The 19,628-nt window shown below is 52.5% G+C and overlaps 1 protein-coding gene across 12 annotated transcripts in view; it reads right to left on the reverse strand.

The window, feature by feature from the left end:
- The window catches only part of ARHGAP27 (Rho GTPase activating protein 27), a 31,480-nt gene that overhangs the window by 3,831 nt on the left and 8,021 nt on the right, over window positions 1-19,628 (reverse strand). For 10 of the 12 annotated variants that reach the window (XR_005024381.2, XR_005024380.2, XR_005024377.2 and 7 more), the window contains 8 exons: window positions 5,639-6,034; window positions 5,299-5,481; window positions 4,977-5,057; window positions 4,824-4,907; window positions 4,414-4,481; window positions 4,014-4,104; window positions 3,411-3,515; window positions 314-412 (listed from right to left, as the gene is read on the reverse strand). Coding sequence is in view for 6 of the 12 variants with exons in the window: in XM_036883083.2 (XP_036738978.2) it covers window positions 314-412; window positions 3,411-3,515; window positions 4,014-4,104; window positions 4,414-4,481; window positions 4,824-4,907; window positions 4,977-5,057; window positions 5,299-5,481; window positions 5,639-6,034 (1,107 nt within the window). In the remaining 6 variants the exon portion in view is untranslated. Of the gene's footprint in view, window positions 1-313; window positions 413-3,410; window positions 3,516-4,013; window positions 4,105-4,413; window positions 4,482-4,823; window positions 4,908-4,976; window positions 5,058-5,298; window positions 5,482-5,638; window positions 6,035-9,515; window positions 9,671-19,628 lie in introns of those variants that run through there. The other 2 variants (XM_036883087.2, XM_036883088.2) reach the window with 2 other exon arrangements.

A 19,628-nucleotide genomic window follows, 5' to 3' on the forward strand; every position in this document is an offset into this window, starting at 1 on the left:
GTGGGGTGCAGGGACTTGATAATATGGGTGAATGTTGAAACCACAATGTTGTTTATGTGAAACCTTCATAAGATTGTATATCAATAATACCTTAATTTAAAAAAAAGAAAAGAAAAGAAAGGCTGTTTCTTCAGCAGCCCATCTGCCATCCAGCCACAGGGGGAACTGTGTCTGCAGGGACAGGCACTTATCCACCACTGCCCTGGCGCTCCAGGAGCCTTAGTGCAGGGCCCCACCCACTGTGGGCACAGCTGCCCTGATAATGGCTGGCCTTCTCCTTCCCACCAGCCCTGAGACCCCAAGCTCTCCCTACCAGCTCCTGGATGCCCTGGCCAATGGCCTTGTGCCAGGTGCTGATGATGGCCTCTGAGTCATGCTGGATCAGGTACTCTGAGCCATCTCGGCTCCGCAGCTGCAAGGACACAAGTCAGTCAGTCATCGCGGCTTCCCTGGGTCTGCCCTGGGGCCAGGCCTCAGAGGGGGATAGAGACAAGGAGATGACCTCTCCCTGTCCCCAGGAACTCAGAGCCTAATGGAGCAAGGGCCTCACCCCAGGGCAAAGTATTCCACCTCATAAAAAGCAGTAGGTGACGACATCCCTGTTACCAATGGTGTTCCAGATGGACAGGGCAAGCGGAGGCTCAGCAAGTTCAAGCAACTTGCTAGTGGACACACAACTAGTGAGAGAGAGAGCAAGGATCTGAGTGCGGCAGATCTGAATGGCCCTACTGTCTGGTACACTTTCCCCTGCCCCAGACAGCCTTCCCAAGAACCACAGAATATAGCAGGCCTCACCCAGAGCGCTGGCCAGCAAAACAGCCAATGGAAGAAATACCTGGTGGGAGGCCCCTAGTGGCTAGAATTAGCAGTGAAGAAAATGCTGGAAGGAAAGTTTTCAAAGCAGAGTGGGGCAGATTTCAGAGAAAACAAGCACCCCCTGCATTCCACACACACACTGGGGAACCAGGAGTGTTGTTCCCCCTTTTGCAGCCATGAGACTATACCCTCTCCCACACTCTAGCCCAGGCAATGAGCCTCTCACCATCTACTTCATCAGGAAGTGAAAATTAAAACTCAAGGGGAGACTTTTGGCCACTTTCTGACTACTCAAAGCTCTTACTGACCAGCAGGTTGGGGTACCAACCCACTTACTCTTATTCACTCCAAGGAAATATGCACATGGTCGGTGAGCTGGAGGAAGCACTGCCCTGTAAGTTGGCTGGAGGCTCCATGCAGACCTCAGGCCATATTCTTTCTTAAGAAACCCTAAAGTCTGGGTTTCCAAAGCCACTATTTTGTAGCATTAAGGAGCAAGCAGATATCAACAGCCCAGGCTTCTTCGTCCGGCTGCTGTTGTCCTTAGTCCCTAGCAAAGGCTCCGAAGAGCAGGGAGAGGTGGTCAGCAACTTGGGTAGATCTCTCATCAGCCTCTGGCTAGAGGACTGAGAATTCAAGGTTAACGTGAATGCTCCGTTGCGTGGCTCACACCAACGCTGCCCTTTGGGTCTAGTGAGAGTCAGACAACTAAATATAACGTCCAGAATCAGGGCTATCTTTTGGCTGTTCATCTTTTAAACTTAGACTTGAATGTTATTTAAACTGTTTTAAAAATTAAAAACAGAAAATGTAAAATTGCACATTCATCCCTATCCCTGCAAAGACAGAGAGCCTTCAGTGTAGAGATAGCACAGCTCCTAAACTAAGCTAACAAGAGCCCTGCCTCTCTTATCCCAGAGAATGACCTAACAATGCTTCTAAAACAACCATTATCTTTGGCAGCTCTCTCAAAACATTAATTCATGTTTCACAGTTTCATTCAGAAGGCAAAGCTTTACAGTTACATAGCAATGTATCTCACAAAATATTCACCCTGTTGAATGCACAGCTGAGCCACCCCAGGCTCGCTCTTTTTGGAGGACTCTGTAGTATTAAGTATTATGGGGATTAGGAAGACCTGCTATGAAAAATTGCCAGGCCCAACTAGCCCAGCTGTGTTAGAGAATTTGGGGCTGTCTCTAGAGAAAAATCCTAGAGTTGCCTGTGGGCCACCCCGGAGTGGAGGGAGGGTGGCCATATGCCAGCTGGGAAGCTGGTGGCTCTTCAATTTCCATTTAAGACTGACAGCCTTTCTGTCAGCTTGAGAAGCTTCCAAGAGCGCCATCTGCCTTCCTATCCTTGCCAAAAAAGACAACTCAGAAGTGTTTACTCTGAACTTTCATCAGAAGCCCAGTGAGAGACGTGACATTCATAGATCGCTGGTCGAGGGATGTCCCTCCAGGTCAAGAAAGGAACACATTTAGCAAAAGTGATGTCCCTCCTCGATCTGACCACCCATGGCAGACATTGCTAGTTGACGGTAACCCTCTGCCCTGCTGAGCCTGGAGAAGGCTCCACGCCGACTGGATCAGAGCAGCTCATGAGATGAAACTGCTTTTCCAAACCTGCTCTGTGGATACTCTGGGTCTAGAACTGAATGAAGCTTGGTGGACCATCAGAAGACGACACCCTCAAGCTCCTTGCAGAACTGCCTTTTCTCAGCTGAGATGTGGGGTCCTGCTTCTTTCACCATGTTCCCCAAAGCAGCCCCAAGAGTCCCTTGCTAAGTGAGGAAGGAGAAGCACAGTGAAAATGCCTTCAAGAGCTAAGGATCAGCGAAAAGCTTTGGTTTCCCTCACAATCTGGCAGGTTTTTATTTTTCTTTCATTTTGGTTATCAGGAAACCTGGGGCTAACTTTTTCCAGCAACAAACACCCTTAGCACCTGAACTTCACTGCCCCTCTCCCACACTGACCTGCTTCTCTAACTCGCTGGCCTGATCCTGGCTTTGCAGTGGATTTTGTGTGTTTTCATTGTGAGAAGCCTCACGCTTTGCAGTAGTGGTAAGGATAAAAGTAGTTTAAAAACAAGACAACACTGGACGGTGAAGGGTGCGGCACTGTGAGGTCCTCTCCTGGCCCCACCTGGCCTCTCTCTTCCCACTGGGGGAGCCTGGGAAATGTGCCACTGCCCCGGGTTATCCACTGAGGACCAGTCCAGGTTGGAAGCTGGGCTCTGGTCAGCCGGAGGTTTTCCAGCCTGGCAGAGTAAGTAGCCAGGCATGGGGAGTCTCCTGTCTGAGGCCGGAGCAGCTGGAGGAGGGCTTCTACGCATCTACTGTTTTGTTCCCCAGGCACCCCCTACCCCTCACCACCCTCCAGGGCAAGGACTGGTGAACTCAGCTCCTGGAGAGCGGGCTGAAGAATCTGTGACAGTAGAAACACCGTGGACGGATCCCTGAGGTGGAACCGCCTCAGCTTTGAGCCCGGAGAATTCCAGCTCCAGTCTCTCCAGGTCCTCCTTCCTGGGGCTTGCCTGGGAAGGTCCCAACCCAGTAGGAGGCTCCCTCTCCTCCTCCAGACCCACACCCTCACCTCTAGCACATTCTTCTTGCTGGATTTGTCTTTGGGGGCCCAGGCAAGAGAGGCCCCCCTCAGCTCCACTGTGTACTCAGGGATGGAGAGCTTGGAAGACTGCCTCTGTGGGAGAGGGGAGAAGGGTCGGGGGAAACTCGGTTACCAGGAGCCCTCTGCTCAGACAGGCCTGCCTCAGCTCCCTGGCTCCAATCCACCAGGCTCCTTCGGCTCCAGGATGGGGTCACAGCCGGGGGAAGGGAGCCCGAGGGTTCCTGGAACCCAGAGATCCTGGTACTTTTAACCACATAGCCTTGGAGTGACTGGTCCTTTGCTGCCTACCCACCCAGGAGAGGACAGGAGAAAGGAGGGCAGCCACCATCCGTGCAGGGCGCCCAGTGCCCAGCCCGACCAGGCAGACCTCTAGGACTGCTTCCCATGGCCAGGGTGGCTGCAAGTGCTTGTCCTGAGGTGAATCTGCTGTGTGCACTCCCTGCCAAGGACCAGCTCCCTTGACACTCATGTTCCACTATCTCAGACAAGCCCTTGATAGCTAGACCAGGTAAGGACCCAAGGGAGTCAGAAGCAGATGGGAGGTTCCTGCCCTGGGGGCCTGGGCCTCACCAGGCCGCCTGCAGCTGAGGTCTTTGAGTCCTTGAAGAATGTCAGGATGCCACCTTCCAGCACAGTCCAGGAGGCACTCCAGTGCTTCTTCCTAGTGGGGGTGGGGAATTAGGGGTGTCAGGGCTTGGATCTGGCCCTGGGCTGAGGCCCCCCTCCCACTCCCACGAGTAGGGCACAGAATGCAGCTTGAGGCACCCAACTGTGAGGGGCAGACTCTCAACTCTGATACCGAGGAACAAAGAGACCACAGGCGAGTCACCTTATCCCTGTGCCTCAGTGTCCTCACAGGACCTCTTATAAGGTCCTATGAGACTCACACGGGCTGGGCAAAGGGGTGGTGCTCAGTGAGCGTCATCAGTAGGGCCCATGCAGCCCTGGCCTGGTGCACATGCGCTCTCACCGGAGCCGCTTCCCCTTGTCCACTGTCTTGGTTCGATGGAGCACACCCGCCTTCTCCAAGGTCTTGATCTTGAAACGTGGAAAGAGAAGGCAGTTAAGACAGGTGGGAGGAGGGCAGAGGCTAGTCTCTACCACAGCCAGCAGCAACCCACAGGCGGGGCCTGAGTCTCCACTGAACCCTCCTTGCTGCCGATGGTGGCTGGTACCTGCTCCCATGGCAACAGGACAGATTTCCTCCCAGCTCCCAACCTCACCCAACTCTGGGCCTGAGATGACCCAGACCCAGGTTCATTCAGCCCAGGCTAGGGCTGGGCCTATGGGGGAGGCACGCCCAAGCCAGTCTCAGGACGTCCAGGAACCCACCATTTCTTCTAGGGAGGTCCTATCAGGGCCCTATGCCCCTACCTTTACCTTTTCAGGGGGGCTGGCCTGGGCTGGGGTCTCACTGTCCTGGTTGTGAGACTTGCGGAAGCTTCGAGGGGCAGGGATGGGGATCTAGGGAGACAGACACTGTCATATAATCCCCCTTCTCTCCCCAGGACTCCCCCTTCCCCAGTCGGTTACCTGGGGCAGCTCCCACTGAACCAAGTCCTCATCTGGTTTGTAGAAGTAGGGCTTTCCGTTTTGGTCCTCCAACCTCACCCACTGTGGGGAGAGGGGTGGTCAGGGCTCTGCCTGCCTCATGAGAGAGGAAAAGCTTCCTTCTAACTAGAACCCAGCATAACCCCAAGGGGCTTGGAGGGGCAGGTGCAGTGACGCGGGGTCTTGGGTTGGCTCGGAGCCCCCCTGGAGCTGTAGTTTAGAGGGTTAAGGGGAGCTACTATTGAAGAAGGGGTGGGGCAGCGGCCCCGGGGTTTGTCTGGGCCTATCTGCCCGCTGCCACTACCTGCTCTTGGGTGAAGTGGTTGGTGTACAGCGTCTGCCCTTCTGGGTCTACATGGCAAGACCACCCGGGGGGCGTGGCCAAGGGAGAGGCGGGCCCCGGCTCACTTAAGGAGCCCACGGGGGAGTAGTCCTCCTCGGGGTAACTGCTCAGCAACTCCGGGTAGTCCGTCTCGGGGGTGGGGGGCTGCAGAAAGCAAAAGAAAGACTCAGAGGGTCTCGGGGCCTCTGCTGACCCCCTGGCCCCGCCCCTCAGGGCAGTCCCGCGGCCGTGGGGAGCCGGGGGCGGGGTCAGAGGCCTTCCGAGCCGGCCCCACCCCCCCCACCCGGGCCCCGCCCCTCACCCTCTGGTCACTGGGGCTGCAGGGGCTCAGGCCCGGCTGCATCGCCGGCTGGTCCTCGGGCTCGTCTTCCCAGACAGTCTCGCCCGTCAGCGGGTTGTAGAAGAACACCTTGCGACTGTCCTCATCCCAGTACTGGCCCCACTCGGTCTCGAAGCTCTCGCGGCTGCCCCCTGAGGCCGGGGAGGTGGCCGGGCTGGAGGCGCCCTCGGCAGCCTCGAAGGGCGACTCCCAGGTCGTCACGCCCGTGTCTGGGTTGTAGTAGTAGGGGCGCCCGGTGTCGGCGTCCGTGTGCGTCTCCCACAGGGGGCCGGGGCCGGGGGGCGCGGCGGCGGCGGGCGAGGTGGCCAGGGGCAGCCTCTCTACGTTCGCGTACACGGGCTCCGGGGGGTCGTCCCGCTGCGGGAGGAGGAGGACGTGGCCTTCAGGGCAGCCCCGGGGTCACGGGGTTCCCACTCGGGCACTTGCCACCTGGGCGACCCTCAGCAAGTCGCAGAACCTCCCTGCCTCAGTTCCCCTGGCTGCCGGGTCCAGAAATTGTAGTGAAGGGAGAATGAGAAAATGCCCTTGCAAGTGTTTGTAAACTGTCCGGAGGGGTGGGGCAATTACATTAATTATTAACAATAATAAAATATCAGTAACCGAGTTCTCCCAGCTGTACACTCACTGGGGCAAATCAAAGGACGGGCAGGAACAGCGCAGTGGCCTGGGAGCCATCCCTTCCCCAGCCCCCTACAGCCCTGCGTCGTCCCACAGCCTCCACCCTGCCTTCCTTCCTAAGGAAGCTCTGGGACGGCCGTCAGGAGCCTCTGGATTTGGGGCTGAACTTCCAGGACGTGGGGTTGGCAGGCCTCAGGATTCATTCCAGGCAAGGGAGAGGAGAGCCGGACGGGGGCCAGGAAGGACGGGGAGAGGAAGGGGAGCTCCCCTCGCCCCTCTGCAGGGAAGGGAGGCAGCGGCAGGGTTCAGTCACACAGGCGGAAACCTGGTCAGGCTCAGCACCCTCACGGCTCCCTGCCTCTGGGGCAAAGTCTAAGCCTTTCACAGGCAGCGGAGGCCTTCCATCCCTGCCTGCCTTCCACCTTACTTCCTGCCACTCCCTGTCCTTGCCTTGAACTTTAAGCTCCGGTAGCACCACGTTGCTGGAGGCCCCACCCTCTCTGTGGCTTCCTCAGGCCTCGGCCCCCTGCAGTCAGCCCCCGCCCATCCCCACCCCTTTCTCACTGGGGCGCCTCCTATTCCTTCTTTAGGACTCAGCTCAGGTGTCAGGTTCAAGACCTTTCCTAAGATTTCTCCTGTGTGCGCACCACAGCCTAGCACCCTCAGCCCACCAGAGGGATAAATAACCATATTACCAAACCCCAGGCAGCAGGAGATTAATATTGTTTTTTAAGAATACATAGTGTTAGAAGGGAAAAGCTGATTTCAGACGGTAAATATAGCATAATTACAATATTTTGTTTTTAGAAACTCCAAAATGCAAACAGAGGTCATCTCTGGGCAGGGTAATTATAGAGATTGGATGTTTTTGTTTAGATGTTGTCTTTAAACTTTTCTGCAGCCTCAAAATTTTGTGCAATAAGCCTTTTTTTTTTTTTTTTTAAATCATAGTAGTTCCTCTATTGCTGGGACACCTTCGGACACCTTCACTAAGCTGCAAATTCCTCAAGAGGGGACGCATGTCCTGCTCAAGGAGGCCTTCCCTGGCCTTTACTTAGGCAGGCACATTAAAAAAACATTCATTTGTCCAACAAAGATTCACCTGATCTGTGCCAGGCACTGTTCTGGGAATGTAGCAGGGGACAAATGGACACAGATCCCTCCCTGGCAGCCCGCCTGTGGGTGTATTTGGTGGGGAAGAGGGGAGCAGACAAGCCAGGTGGTAAGTGAAGTGCACAGTATGTCAATGGTGATCACGGCTAACAAGAAAAAACCACTGCACAAGAAGGGGGTGATGTAGTTTCAGACAAGAAGGCAGGTCCCAGGTATACAGGAGGCAGGAAGGGCTGGATACTCCAGACCAGCTGTTCCTCACTCCTCTCCCTCACCCCACAATCTCCTGCGGCTGAGATAGGACTCTCCACCCACTTCTCCTTTCTCCACATCCATCACAGCCCTCCTGTGGCATCCTGTATTCTAGCCACACCAGCCCACTGACCCTCCCCCAAAACAAAGGCATTCTCCTATCTCTGTGCCTTTGCTCTGGCTGTTCCCTTAACCTGGAACCCCCTGCTGCCATTCCCTGCCTACCCAAATCTGCTTCTCTGCTGGTGCTCAGCATGTCAGCCGCACCTGGGAGACGCCTTCTCCCTGTGGGGAGAAGTCTAACCAGCTGGTACTGCTCATCGCTCTCTGAGGGTCCCGTGGCATTCTGCCTTGGTGGTCAGGTCATTGTTCACCCACCTGCCTACCTTCTCTGACCCCAAAAGGCGGGAGTTTCTTGAGAGCAAGCCCCAGGATGACGTGCTCCCCAGCAGGCAGCCCAAGGACCTGAAGCACACAGCCAATCCACCAAAAGCACTCTCAGCTTGAGTCTAGAAGTCAGTTCCAGGACAGACCTCAGCACCCAACAAAACAAACACACTTGACGCTACAGGGGAGACTGGGGTTAGCTGAGAGCAAGGACTACCTGAAAATGAGGGCTCAAGCGCAGGAACAAGGCTTCTGGAAGGTGGAGGAGGATGGGTGATCAGACACGCTTCCTGCCACCCTAGCTGGACCCACTGAGGCAGTGGCCTTGCCCATTCGTGGGACAGGGGCTGGAAGGTCACATAGGGCCTAGGAGCTAAGGAAGGAACCAGGCTCTTTGGAGAAGAGATTTCCACCTGGCCAGGCTGCTGGCCTTGGCTCTGAGTCCCTGGGGAGTCCCAGCTGGTCGGGCTGATGGAGATCTCACACAAGGAACACCCCTGGCAGGTATGGAGGAGATCTGGGAGGTAGAAGTTTAGGCCCCCACTATGATAGGGCTGTCACAGATAGAGAAGATGCAGAATCAGAGGCCAAATTGGAACAGGGGAGTGTCCCTCTGAAGGAAGCACATTCATTCTAAGGATTGGGGCTGCCCCAGAGACACAGGTTGCTTCAGGAGGTAGTGAGGGGCCTTCACTGGAGGTGAGCAAGCAAGAGTTCAACTCTCTGTTAGGGATGCTGTGCCCCTGAGGCCCCTTCAAACTCTGTAAGTCTCTGTAGAGGCTCTGCAGTGCTAAGACAGAGGCGCTTTCCTCTCCTGCCAGAGCCTTGGCCAGGATCAGACTGGCTCCTGGAAGACAGATGGGGCCAGTCCCTCCATGCCCTTTGGCCTTCAAGAAGGAGCTCACCCAGGTTACATAGGGTCTGACACCCCCACCCTGAACTCCTGGAGGCCCAGATGGGACCCAGATGCAGCCAATCAACAGGGGATTAACTAGCGTACCAGGGCTTGGGTCCAGACCCCAATCATAGAAATAGAGACAGAGGACTCCCAGTGGGAAAGAGGAAGTGGTCTCCTACCTCAGACCAGACAACAGAGCCAAGAGGGGCCCCGGCTCTCATCACGCCCAGCTGCTCGGCCCCCCAGTGCTCCTCTTGTCTCCAATGCCCTCCCCTCACCCACATGCACGTGACAGGCCTGCCTCTCCTCCCCCAAGCAGATCACCACGGCTCAGCATCCCTTCACAGCCCCTGTCAGAGGGGCAAGGCTCTGGAGAAGGAAAGAGGAGAGAAGAAAGGAGCCCGCAACCTCTGAGATCCCCTGCTCCAGGCCCCAGTTTACCCACCTCCAGGGTGAGCCTACCTGACAGGGCCAGAGGAGGGAGGCCCATTGGAGGCACCTGACTGCATAGGCCCCTCTGCCCTCCCTGTCAGAGTCTGAGCTCACACCCCCAATGCTAGGGTCCCCTACCTGTCTCCGCAGGGCCTGACTCGGCCTCCTGGTCAGCTTGGCAATCATGTCCACCATCCTGTACTCTCTGTGCTGCTGGGATGGAGCCCTGGGAAAGCTTTGGGGGTGGAGCCAAGGGGCACAACCCCAGGGCTGGCACAGGGCAGCAGGGAAACAAGAAGTTGCCTTGAGATGGCGGGAGGCTGAGCCTCCAGCCCATTTCCTGTTAGTGCCGCGGAAGTGCTGCCTAGGACGGGCTGCCTGAGGATGGGGGCTGGGGGCTGTTGCAGATTGGGAGCATTGTTATGTGTCCAGGCACACACTGGCCACCCTTCTCAGTGTTCTGATTACCGGCAAGTCTTGACTTTCAGCGCCAGTCGCAGCTGAGGAGCAGGCTCCACAGACGACGGCCCTGCAGCCATAGCGGGGAGGGCTGGGCGGCACAGACAGGGGCAGGCAGGGGGCAGCTGGGTGCTGCGGCGGGACAATGAGTGGCCATCGGCTCCCCAGAGGCCCAGGGAGGATGTGATGAGAAAGAGGAAGCTTGTGTGTTGGGGATGTCTCAAAGAGGAAGGGGTCTAGGCACCCTCCAGCCACGCGGAGGACAGGAGGGATTCTGACCATGCTGCCATCTACCCGCCTGATTGCCTGAGTTGACCTCCTTCAGTTTCGGTCACTGAGATGCATGCGCACACCCCCACCTACATGTCCACATACGTGCACGAGTGTGCCCATGCCCTGCCCCCACTCTCCAAGGCTCCAGAGAAGGAGGACAGGGACCAGTTCCCCTCGAATCCAACCTTAAGAGCTTCCTCCTGTCCTCTCCTCTCTCCATCCCCTCAGGCAGGTGTTCAGCCCCTGGCCATGCACAATGGACACAGCATATCCTGTGTGAGAAGCTGCAGCCCCTGCCCCAGGCCCTTGGGGCCCACCGTGTCTCACTCAACCCCTCAGAGGCCCTTCCTCGCCAGCACCTTGCCCACCCACCCACCAGCCAAGGCTCTCCCACAGTGGCTGCCCCACGCCCAGTTCAGGCTCCAACCCCCACCCTCCCACGCTGGATCCCAGAGCCCTCATCTCCCACTCCTCCTGCCCCCAGGCCTGGCTCTCCTTTCTCCCCTGCCCATGCCCCCCAGGCCTCTCCTCTGCCCCCACTGTGGGCTCGGGATGGGGACACCCAAGTAGAGCCAGATAAGGTGTTGGGTTGGAGTGTGGGACACTTGGGAAGCCCACACCCAGAGCAAGTCTGGGACTCATGTCCTGCTCTGCCCTCAAAAGCTCTAGTATCACTTCCCCATCACTCCCTGGGCCCCAACTCAGAAGCCCAGAACCCCATGGGCAGACTGGTTCCCCAGAGAGGCGTGGAGTCCTCCCACCTGTCACACACATGTCACATAACACTGCCCCCACCCTGAGGACTCCCCCCACACACACCACACCACACACTACACCACAGGTTACCAAGAGAGATGAGGCCCAGCCAAGGAGATGAGAACAGCCTCTGTAAATTCCAGAGCAGCCAGAAACTGAGCCATCAGGAAGGAACTGGGTGGTGGGTTGGGGGAGAGAGGAGGCTGGTGTTGAACCCAGGCCCTCGGCACTGCCCTGGAATTGGGGAGCAGGGTCTCCCTGTGGCAGGGACCAGGAGTGACAGTGGAGGGGGCTGGGACCACAGAAAACAGGCAGCACCCCACTGCTGCTCTTACCCAGTAAAAAACCTGACCCCCTTGCCTGGGGTCTCCCAGCGGGCCCTAGCCCGCAGTACAGGGACCAGAGTAACACCATTCAGCTCCGGCCTGCTTTACTCACCGAGGTTGGCCCCTCAGGCCTCCTGTCTGGGTTTCCCCTCCCCCCGAAAGAGGAGGTGGTGACCACAGAGGTCCCCAGTGGGGTCCTCCTCCCTCAGCCACACCCTCACACCCTGAGTGAAAGGCACATGGTGACAGAACAAGCCATCTGCCTATCACCCAACTCACCAGCCCTCTGTCTTCACTCCTTCTCTCCAGAAACCTCATAGGGGTGTTGGGGCAGGAGCAGGGGCAACCAGAAAATTCTAGCAGTTCTGTGGAGCCACAGGCAAAAGAGATGCCTGCAAACCAGCAGCTCAAGCCCAGGGACTGGCTCAGGTAGCTGGGGGGCAGACAGGACCTCCTTTGCTGCCTTGGAGCCTGCCACATGCCACCCGGGCCGAGTGGAGGGAGAAATGAGAGTTGGAATGGATTGTGATCTGTGGCACAGCTGGGCACAGGGGCACAGCTGGGAGCACAGAACCGGCCTGTCACCCATGTTTCCCCTGAGCACGTCTTCTCCAGGACAGAGGCTGGGCCTCACTCTTCCCACTGAGCAAGGTATCCACTCACGTGCAGTGGGTCTGGGGGTCACCCTGCAGGGCCAGGTGCCTGCCCCCTGGCAGCTTCAGAATACTGGGGGAGCCATGCCCGGTCCTGGCCCCTAAGAGTCTGATGTAACTGGTTTGGGCTGGGACCTGGGCATGTTGTGTTAAGGCCCAAGTGAGGCCAGGGTGATCTTATCGCCTGTGTGGGATTCCAAACACAGCTGGCCTGAGGTGAGGCTCTTCTCTTGGGCCTGGGGCAGAAACTTCATTCTATTAAAAGGAAAAAGAATAGGAGTTCCGAGACCTGGTTTCTTGTGTAGACTGTCTCAGGTTCTCTCTGGGCAACACCTTGAATTTCGTGGCCTCAGTTTATCCATGGAATGGGCTGTCATTCTCACCCCCTTCACTGACCTGGTTCCTGTGAAAGAGCCACGCAGGCCCCTGAGTTCCCACACCCTCTGGGACATGGAGAAAGCCCTGGTTTCGGGTTTCGATTGAGCACCCTTGGCTCTGACTCTGCCCACAACCTCTTGGTGACCTCATGGGGTTCCCTTCTTGGCCTGCTCTTCCAGGGTGGGGTGGGACCTGGGGCAGCATCTCTTTCCTGCTCTGAGTAAGGCTGGTGGACAGCCAGAAGCTCTCCTGTTTCTGGGCCAGGAGGAATCAGAAATGGTCTGTCAAGGAACCTGCTGGCCAGCAAAGGCCATGGTTGTGAGCCAACTAGGGAGATGGGAAAATGTGATGGGGTCAGGGTAGGGGGCGGGGTCACCTGCCCACCCCCTGAAATTTATCTGTGCCTGCGCCCACAGTTCCTATCTCTCCCCCAGTGGAGGGGCCAGGGCCCCTGTGCAAGCCAGCCTTCCCAGCAGGGCCTGGGCTCTCTCACCTCCTCAGAAGCTTCCTCTCCTCAAGTCTCCAACTCCTCCCACCTACCTGCCTTTGTCCCTTTTGCATGTCAGCAAACTCACAGTCTCTCCATCTTAAAAGAAAAAGTGCTCCCCGACCCCAGCTCTCCCTTCCTCTTCTCCAGAGCCAGCTTCTTGCAGGAGTGTGTGCATCCACCAGCTTGCCATCCACACCCTCACAGATGCAGTCCACTACTCACATGTCCTACAACCTCCTTGATGACAAATCTGGACCTCGTCAAGCCTGAGTCCTCTTGGGTACTCAGTCCTTACAATCCTCTCCCTCCTGTTTTTGCCTCAGACCACGGCCTCCAGGTCTGCAGCTTCATCCCCTCGCTTCCCCTTCTCAGCTCTTTGGGCCCATGCTCCTCGCCCCCTGCCCATCTCCTCAGTGCTTGCGTCTCATCTCTGCTTCCCATTCTACTGCCCTGGGAAAGCTCAACCTGCTGTATTAGGTTAATGACTCACAACTCCATCTCCAGGAGCATAACTCCAAACACCTCCCTAGACGTCTTTGGTACACCTCAAAAGCTGTGTGACCCAAACTGAGTTCTTCTTCATCCTCCTCCTCACCATCTCAGCATCGCCTCAGTAGCTCAAGCAGAGGCCTAGAGTCATCCTTGACTCCGGCTTCACTTGCGTCATCTGTCATGGAGCCCTGGTGACCCCACATGTCTAAGTCTTTCAGACTTCTTGGTCCCCAGGTAACACAGGGATTAGAGGGGCACAGGGAAACCACCACAGGAAAGCAACACTTACATCTGAAATAGACATTCTACAGGGCAACTGGTCTGGTCTCTTCAATGAGTCTGTGTCAGGGCAGAAGGAATGGGGAAGGGCAGGCGGAGAAGGAGTTGTCCAGATATTTAAGGGACAATAAAAAGCAATGCACAGTCCTTGACTGGATCCTGGTTCAAACAGACTGGCTATGAGAGAATTGTTTTAGGACAATGGTGTAAATTCGACTATGGCTTGGGTAGATATAATAATGTATTATGTTTATGGAGAAAAACATTTTTACAAGATACATGCTGAAGCTTTCATGGGTAGGGAATTTATCATTTCTTGGCAAAAAAAGAACATGGCAAATAGCAATTATTAAATCTAGGTCATAATTATACTCATTTTAATACTATTATTGCTTTTCTGTAGGTTTGAAATTTTTCATAATAAAAAGAAAAACATCTCCCTCAAACTGTTTTACTGTTTTGCATCCTCAATGTTTCTGCTCTCCAAGTAGTGAGACATTATTTATTATCTGGAGACAGACTGACCCTTCCTGCTCTCCCCCAGCCCCACCTATCCTAGACAAAGCTACTTCTTTCCCTTTAAGATACTGCTCATGGGACAAAGATTCTGCAAACATGGGAGCTAAAACATGGCCTGCTTCTTCCCATCTCCCAAGCGCTACCCTCCAGTGGCCAAGTCAGGCAGGCGCAGAGGCATCAGGGTGGGCAGGACCGGCTGGCCCCCGAGAGAATGTCTGAGCCCAAGGCTGGAACGCAGGAAACCCCAGGGCAACCTGGGCCCGCCATGGCACCCTTAGGGGAGGGCAGGGTGACCCTTGTACCAGACTCCCTTTCTTTTAGGAGCAACAGGGAGCCAAACAGGCAGGCTAAGCACTCTCTGCCCTTAAGACTGGGCACATCAAGGAGGCAGGGAGAATTCTGGCTGGTGTCTTAGACAGCAGGGGCCGGCCCAGCTCCACAGACCTGCTGGCGGAACCCACACTTTAGGGACCCCCCCCTCTCATGTGGGGTATGCCAACAGCTCAGCCCCAGCCCTGGTGAGCAATGACACATAAATTCCACTCCTCTGACAGCCCAGTGGCTGGAGGGAGGTGGCACAAAGAGAAAAACCAAGGCAGCTGCAGCTACCAGACCCCAGTACAGCTGAGGCCAGGACGGGCCAAAGGCTGACCACGCATCCTCAGAGGAAGAGGAACTCATCAGGAAGGGTGACAGGGCAAGTCGATGGCCACCCAGAAAAAAAATAATGAAGGGTAGGCCTGCATCTCACTCTGTCCACTCAGATATACCCACAAAAGATCGAAGATTTTGTGGAGCCATAAAAAGACTCAAAGAAAAAAACCACAAGCAAAATTCTGTATTTAGAAAAGACAAACTTGGTGGTGGTGGTGGGATTACAACTCATGTAGTAGGCAGAGGGCTCTTTTCCCTAGTATAAAAATCTCCTAGAAATCAGTAAGAAAAGGGCCAGTAACTCAATAGAAAAATGGACATAAGATATAAATAGACCAGTGGCAGAAAAAGAAAAACAAACAGTCCTTAAATATATGAAAAGATGCTCACTCTCACTGGAAAGAGGAGTGCAAATTCAAGCTACCTTCAGTATTTTACTATCAGATTGGCAGAAAACAAAAATTTGAGGATGCTCCGTTGACAGGGCTGTGGGGGAAAAAAGCAAATAGGTACTGTCATTTGGCTGGTGGGAGAGCAAATCGCCGTTAAGTCCCAAGGACAGCAATTTGGCAACATACAGCAGGTATCTATCACTTACCCTTTGATTCAGCGATTTTCTGAGAGTTATCCTCAATTTACCTGAACATGCACAAAAGATTATGCATTATAATACTGTTTGTAATAGCAAAAGATGGGAAACAATCCCAGTGTCCATCAACAGAGGACTGGTTAAATGAATCACGATAAATCCCTAAAATAGAAAAGCACATAGCTGTAAGGAGATGGATACCATCCATGCAATCTCCAAGATACACTGTTAAATCAAAAAGGCAAGATAAACCCAACAAGATATAGGACTCTGTGTACTGCATACTACCTTTGTGTAGGAGACAGAAAATGAAGTAATCAAATTTGTATACATACTAGTTTGTACTTGTATAAAGAAACTGAAGAATAGAGAAAGAATTAATAAAAGTTGTGACTTTTGAGTTAAGAACAGGGTGTGCCGGAAGATGACTGGTTAGCCAGAGACGGGTAAGATTCCTCAAGGGAGGAACAACCTAAGACAGGCACAGTCGCAGGGGGGCCATCAGGTGAGAAAATGGGGATCAGCAGAGGTGAGGCTTAGAACCTCACCCCCCCTGTTCTGAGAGAAATCTTCTGCATACGTGGATGTTTTATTGCCCTGGTCTAGCTCGGATTAACACATAGTCTACAGGCACACACCTGATCATCTACATGTGCTCTCTTACAACACTAAACTATGTTTTCTACCTTTATCTTGTAGCTACCTACCACTTCAGCATTTTATTAAAAATAATAATAATAAAGAGAGAAATGTGGTATCCACAAATAAATCATGTATAAAAACCAAATGAGTATTCATATTTGAACTGACTGTTTATAGTTCATAATGCATGAGCAAAACCGAAAGTTTCTGTGATGACTGCCCTTGTACTGTTCACTATGTAACTTATTCATTATGTAAGAATTTGTTCTCCATGTAAGAACTTGTTTGTTATGCCTCAGAAGATTGGAGACTGACGAAAATTAGGCTTGGGGTAGATTAATGATTGTGCATTGAGCATTGACTCCTCTATACAGAATTTTATTGTTGTTAACAACTATTTGATCAATAAATATGAGAGATGCCCTCACAATATATATATATATATATATATATATATATATATATATATATATAAACACTTCCAATTGTAAAATAAATAAGTAACTGGGATGTAATGTATAGCATAAGGAATATAGTCAAAATACTGTAACAACTTGGTATGGTGATAGCTGGTACCTAGAATTATCATGTATATAAATGTTGAATCACTGTGTTGTACACCTGAAACTAATGTAATACTGTGTGTCAACTACCCTTCAATAAATAAATAAATAAATAAATAAATAAAGAAGAATAAAAAAAAGAAAAAAAAGAACAGGGCGTGGAAGCAGGTGTATGTGTGAGAATTTTTACTATATACTTTTTAATACTGTTTGATTTTTAAAGACGCTGTAGGTGTATTACCTAATTTTTAAAAATCCCTATTAGCCAGATAGAGAGGCTGGAAAATGTAATTACAACTTGAACAAAAAATAAGAACTTACAGGGAGATTCAAATGAAGCACAAAAGAAAAGACTACTTCAAAACTTAAATACATCGTTGTACTTCTAACTGAAAGAAGATAGTTACTATTGAGACTCAAATTTGTGGTCTGGAAGATCAAGCAGAAGAAATACCTCACCCTCTGAGCAAACGTACATGGAGATAGAAATAAAGAGGGAAAAGATAAGAAACAGGGAGGGTCTAGTCAGGAGAGCTAACATGCAAATGAAAGAGAAAGTAAGAGACAATAATTACACAACAAATAAATTTCTTTACACAGAAAACAGACTGAGTCTGCAGACTGCAAGGACTGTGAGCTCCAGATGGGAGAGTTGAGGAAAAGAATCCCCATCTTGGCACATCCTATAGAACATGGCATGTGATTAGAAATTCTGGGGAAAAGCAGAAGCCGCCATTGAAATGGAAAGAGTAGCAGGACAAAAGATTAACTGGGAGGGAAAGAGAATCAACAGCAACCTGACTGCAGGGAAAAGAAACCCCCAAGATAAACCAATAAATGTAAAATAAACCATACAAATAAAATCAAGTACAGTGTATCCATTGTTAAACGAAATATGAACAGATTGAATCATCCCATTAAAAGACACAGTCAACTTAGAGTTAAAAATATAGTATTATGATATATACAAGAAAACGCTTTTTAAAAAATGATAATGGTTGAAAATAGGATACCGAGAGATACCAGCAAAAAACTAAACAAAAATAAAAATAAAATAAAATAAAAGTAAGAGTGGCTATGTTAATAACAAAGAGGTGGAATTTCAGGTTAAAATAAAGAATGCAATGGAACGAAAGGCACAATCTGTGATGACAGAACAGTCAAAATCTGTATTTTCCCAGTAAGCACTGTCTTCAATACAAAAAGCAACAACTATTAAAAGTAGAAGAAGAATTTTATGGAAAAAATTTGAGCGGGAGGTTTTCTAAACCTCTATCAGAATCAGAGCAAAAGACAGAAAAAAAAAAAGTATACAAAGGAAATGCAAGTTTGAATAATATAATCAACAAATTTGATTTGATACATATGGAACTAAGCTTACATCCTTTAAGTAGAAAATACACAATTTTTCTGTCTATGAAAAACTTCGGAAAATCACATGGTCACAAAGAAATCCATAAATAAATTTGAAAGTGGAGATTTTACAATCTAGGGGAAAAAATGTTTTCCTAGTAAAATATAAAATAGCCAAAGTTAAGTGGAGAACTGAAAATTTGAAAAGACCAATTAACATTGATGAGGAAAAAGTCTGCCATTGAAAAAGCACCACGTCCACAGGGTTTCATGGAGGAGGCTGAATTGTAGAAATCTTTTAGATTCACCTCCGACCTCACCTTCCTGGCCAAGGGGCAATCCTGAATTCCCTCTAGCTGGCAAGACCCTGGTGGGGGGACTCCTCCAATGTTCCCATAGCGCCCAGCAGGTGAGGGAAAAATCACCACATAACCGTCAGCACACTGTGGCACCCCTATGTCTGTAAAACTCCCCAACACAGAGCAGAGAAGAATGGATGGAAATAAACCAAAATGCTAAGTCAGTAGATTGAAATCCCCTCCCGGCCATTAGCCAAACATCTGTAATGGGGGCAAACTATTTTTATAGGGGGGATGGTAATTTACCATTCAGACAAGGTGAGGTGTACCGTAGTTTGCTGATAAGGAAGGAAGGCGGCTGGGGGGGTCTGCAGTGGGCTCCTTCTGGCACTTGGCTTGTCTCTCCCCACCAAGTTGGCCCAGGCCCCAGGACAGACAGGGAGGCCTACACAGGGACCTGATGCCCCACGGTGGATCTCCATCCAGGGGAAGGGGAGGATGGCAGCACCGAGGAGTCCTGCAGGCCTCACCTTGCCTAGGCGGCAGCTCTGGGAATCCCCTCAACGCCAGAATCCTTCCTCAATTTGGAAACAGTCTTCGTTATTTTAGCAAGAACCCCTATGCCTGAGGCCCAGGCCTGGAAGCCCCATTTCCCTAGACACCAACCAACATTAACTATCCCTTCACTCCCACACACTGGCGTGGAACCCTGGCCACGTTTTCTGGTTATCAGCTATCCCTGGTCATGGTGGTGGGCTTTCTTGTACCCTGGCACTGCCAGCCATCGAGCAGGCATTCATTACAGCCTCCCCTGCTGGACACAGACAGCTCCAGGAAAAGCAAGGGAAATAGACCAAGAGTGAGTTGAGGCCAGCTGCTGGGGCTCAGGAAGGAAGCGGGGAGGCAGGTGGGCTGGCCACAGGCAGTCTCAGGAGGGAACCTCAGACTGAGAGGGGAATAATGAAACCCAGACTCAGGGAAGACTGCCTGGGGAAAATGGGCCACCACGGGCCTGCAGGGTAGGAGGTTGCTCCTCTCTGCCCTGGGAGTGGGTGGGGCGGGCTTTTGGTGGCTGGAATGTGGGGTGAAGTTATGGTAGGGGCCTACCCAAGAGCCTGCTCTTTCACAAGCCAGGTCATAGTCTGGGCAGTGGGACCTCTGGGTCAGCCTGGGGCTGCAGGTGAGTCACTGGAAGGGAAAGTTCAGGCCAGATGTGAAGAAACCAGCTGGGCCACCCCAGGGCGCTGCCCTCTGCACGGTTGGGGATGGGGGCAGTTGTTGGGAGGAGGAATAAGGACAAGGAGATTCACTGGACTCTCTGCTTAGCCTCAGCAATCCTGCTCTTGCCAGCCCCCCTTTCCACAAGGCCCCTGGCCTCCAAAGGGGGAACCGGGTGGGTCTGCCCAAAGCCAGTTCCTTTATCTCAGCTGCCTGGGGCTGCCGCAGGAGCCCGGGAGTTTGCCCAGGGAGGGCATGCCAGGCCGGGTATCCAGAGATGGATCACTATGACCTGGCTTGTGAAAGAG

Source organism: Manis pentadactyla, chromosome 4 (assembly GCF_030020395.1).
Source record: "Manis pentadactyla isolate mManPen7 chromosome 4, mManPen7.hap1, whole genome shotgun sequence".
Taxonomy (NCBI): Eukaryota; Metazoa; Chordata; class Mammalia; order Pholidota; family Manidae; genus Manis; species Manis pentadactyla.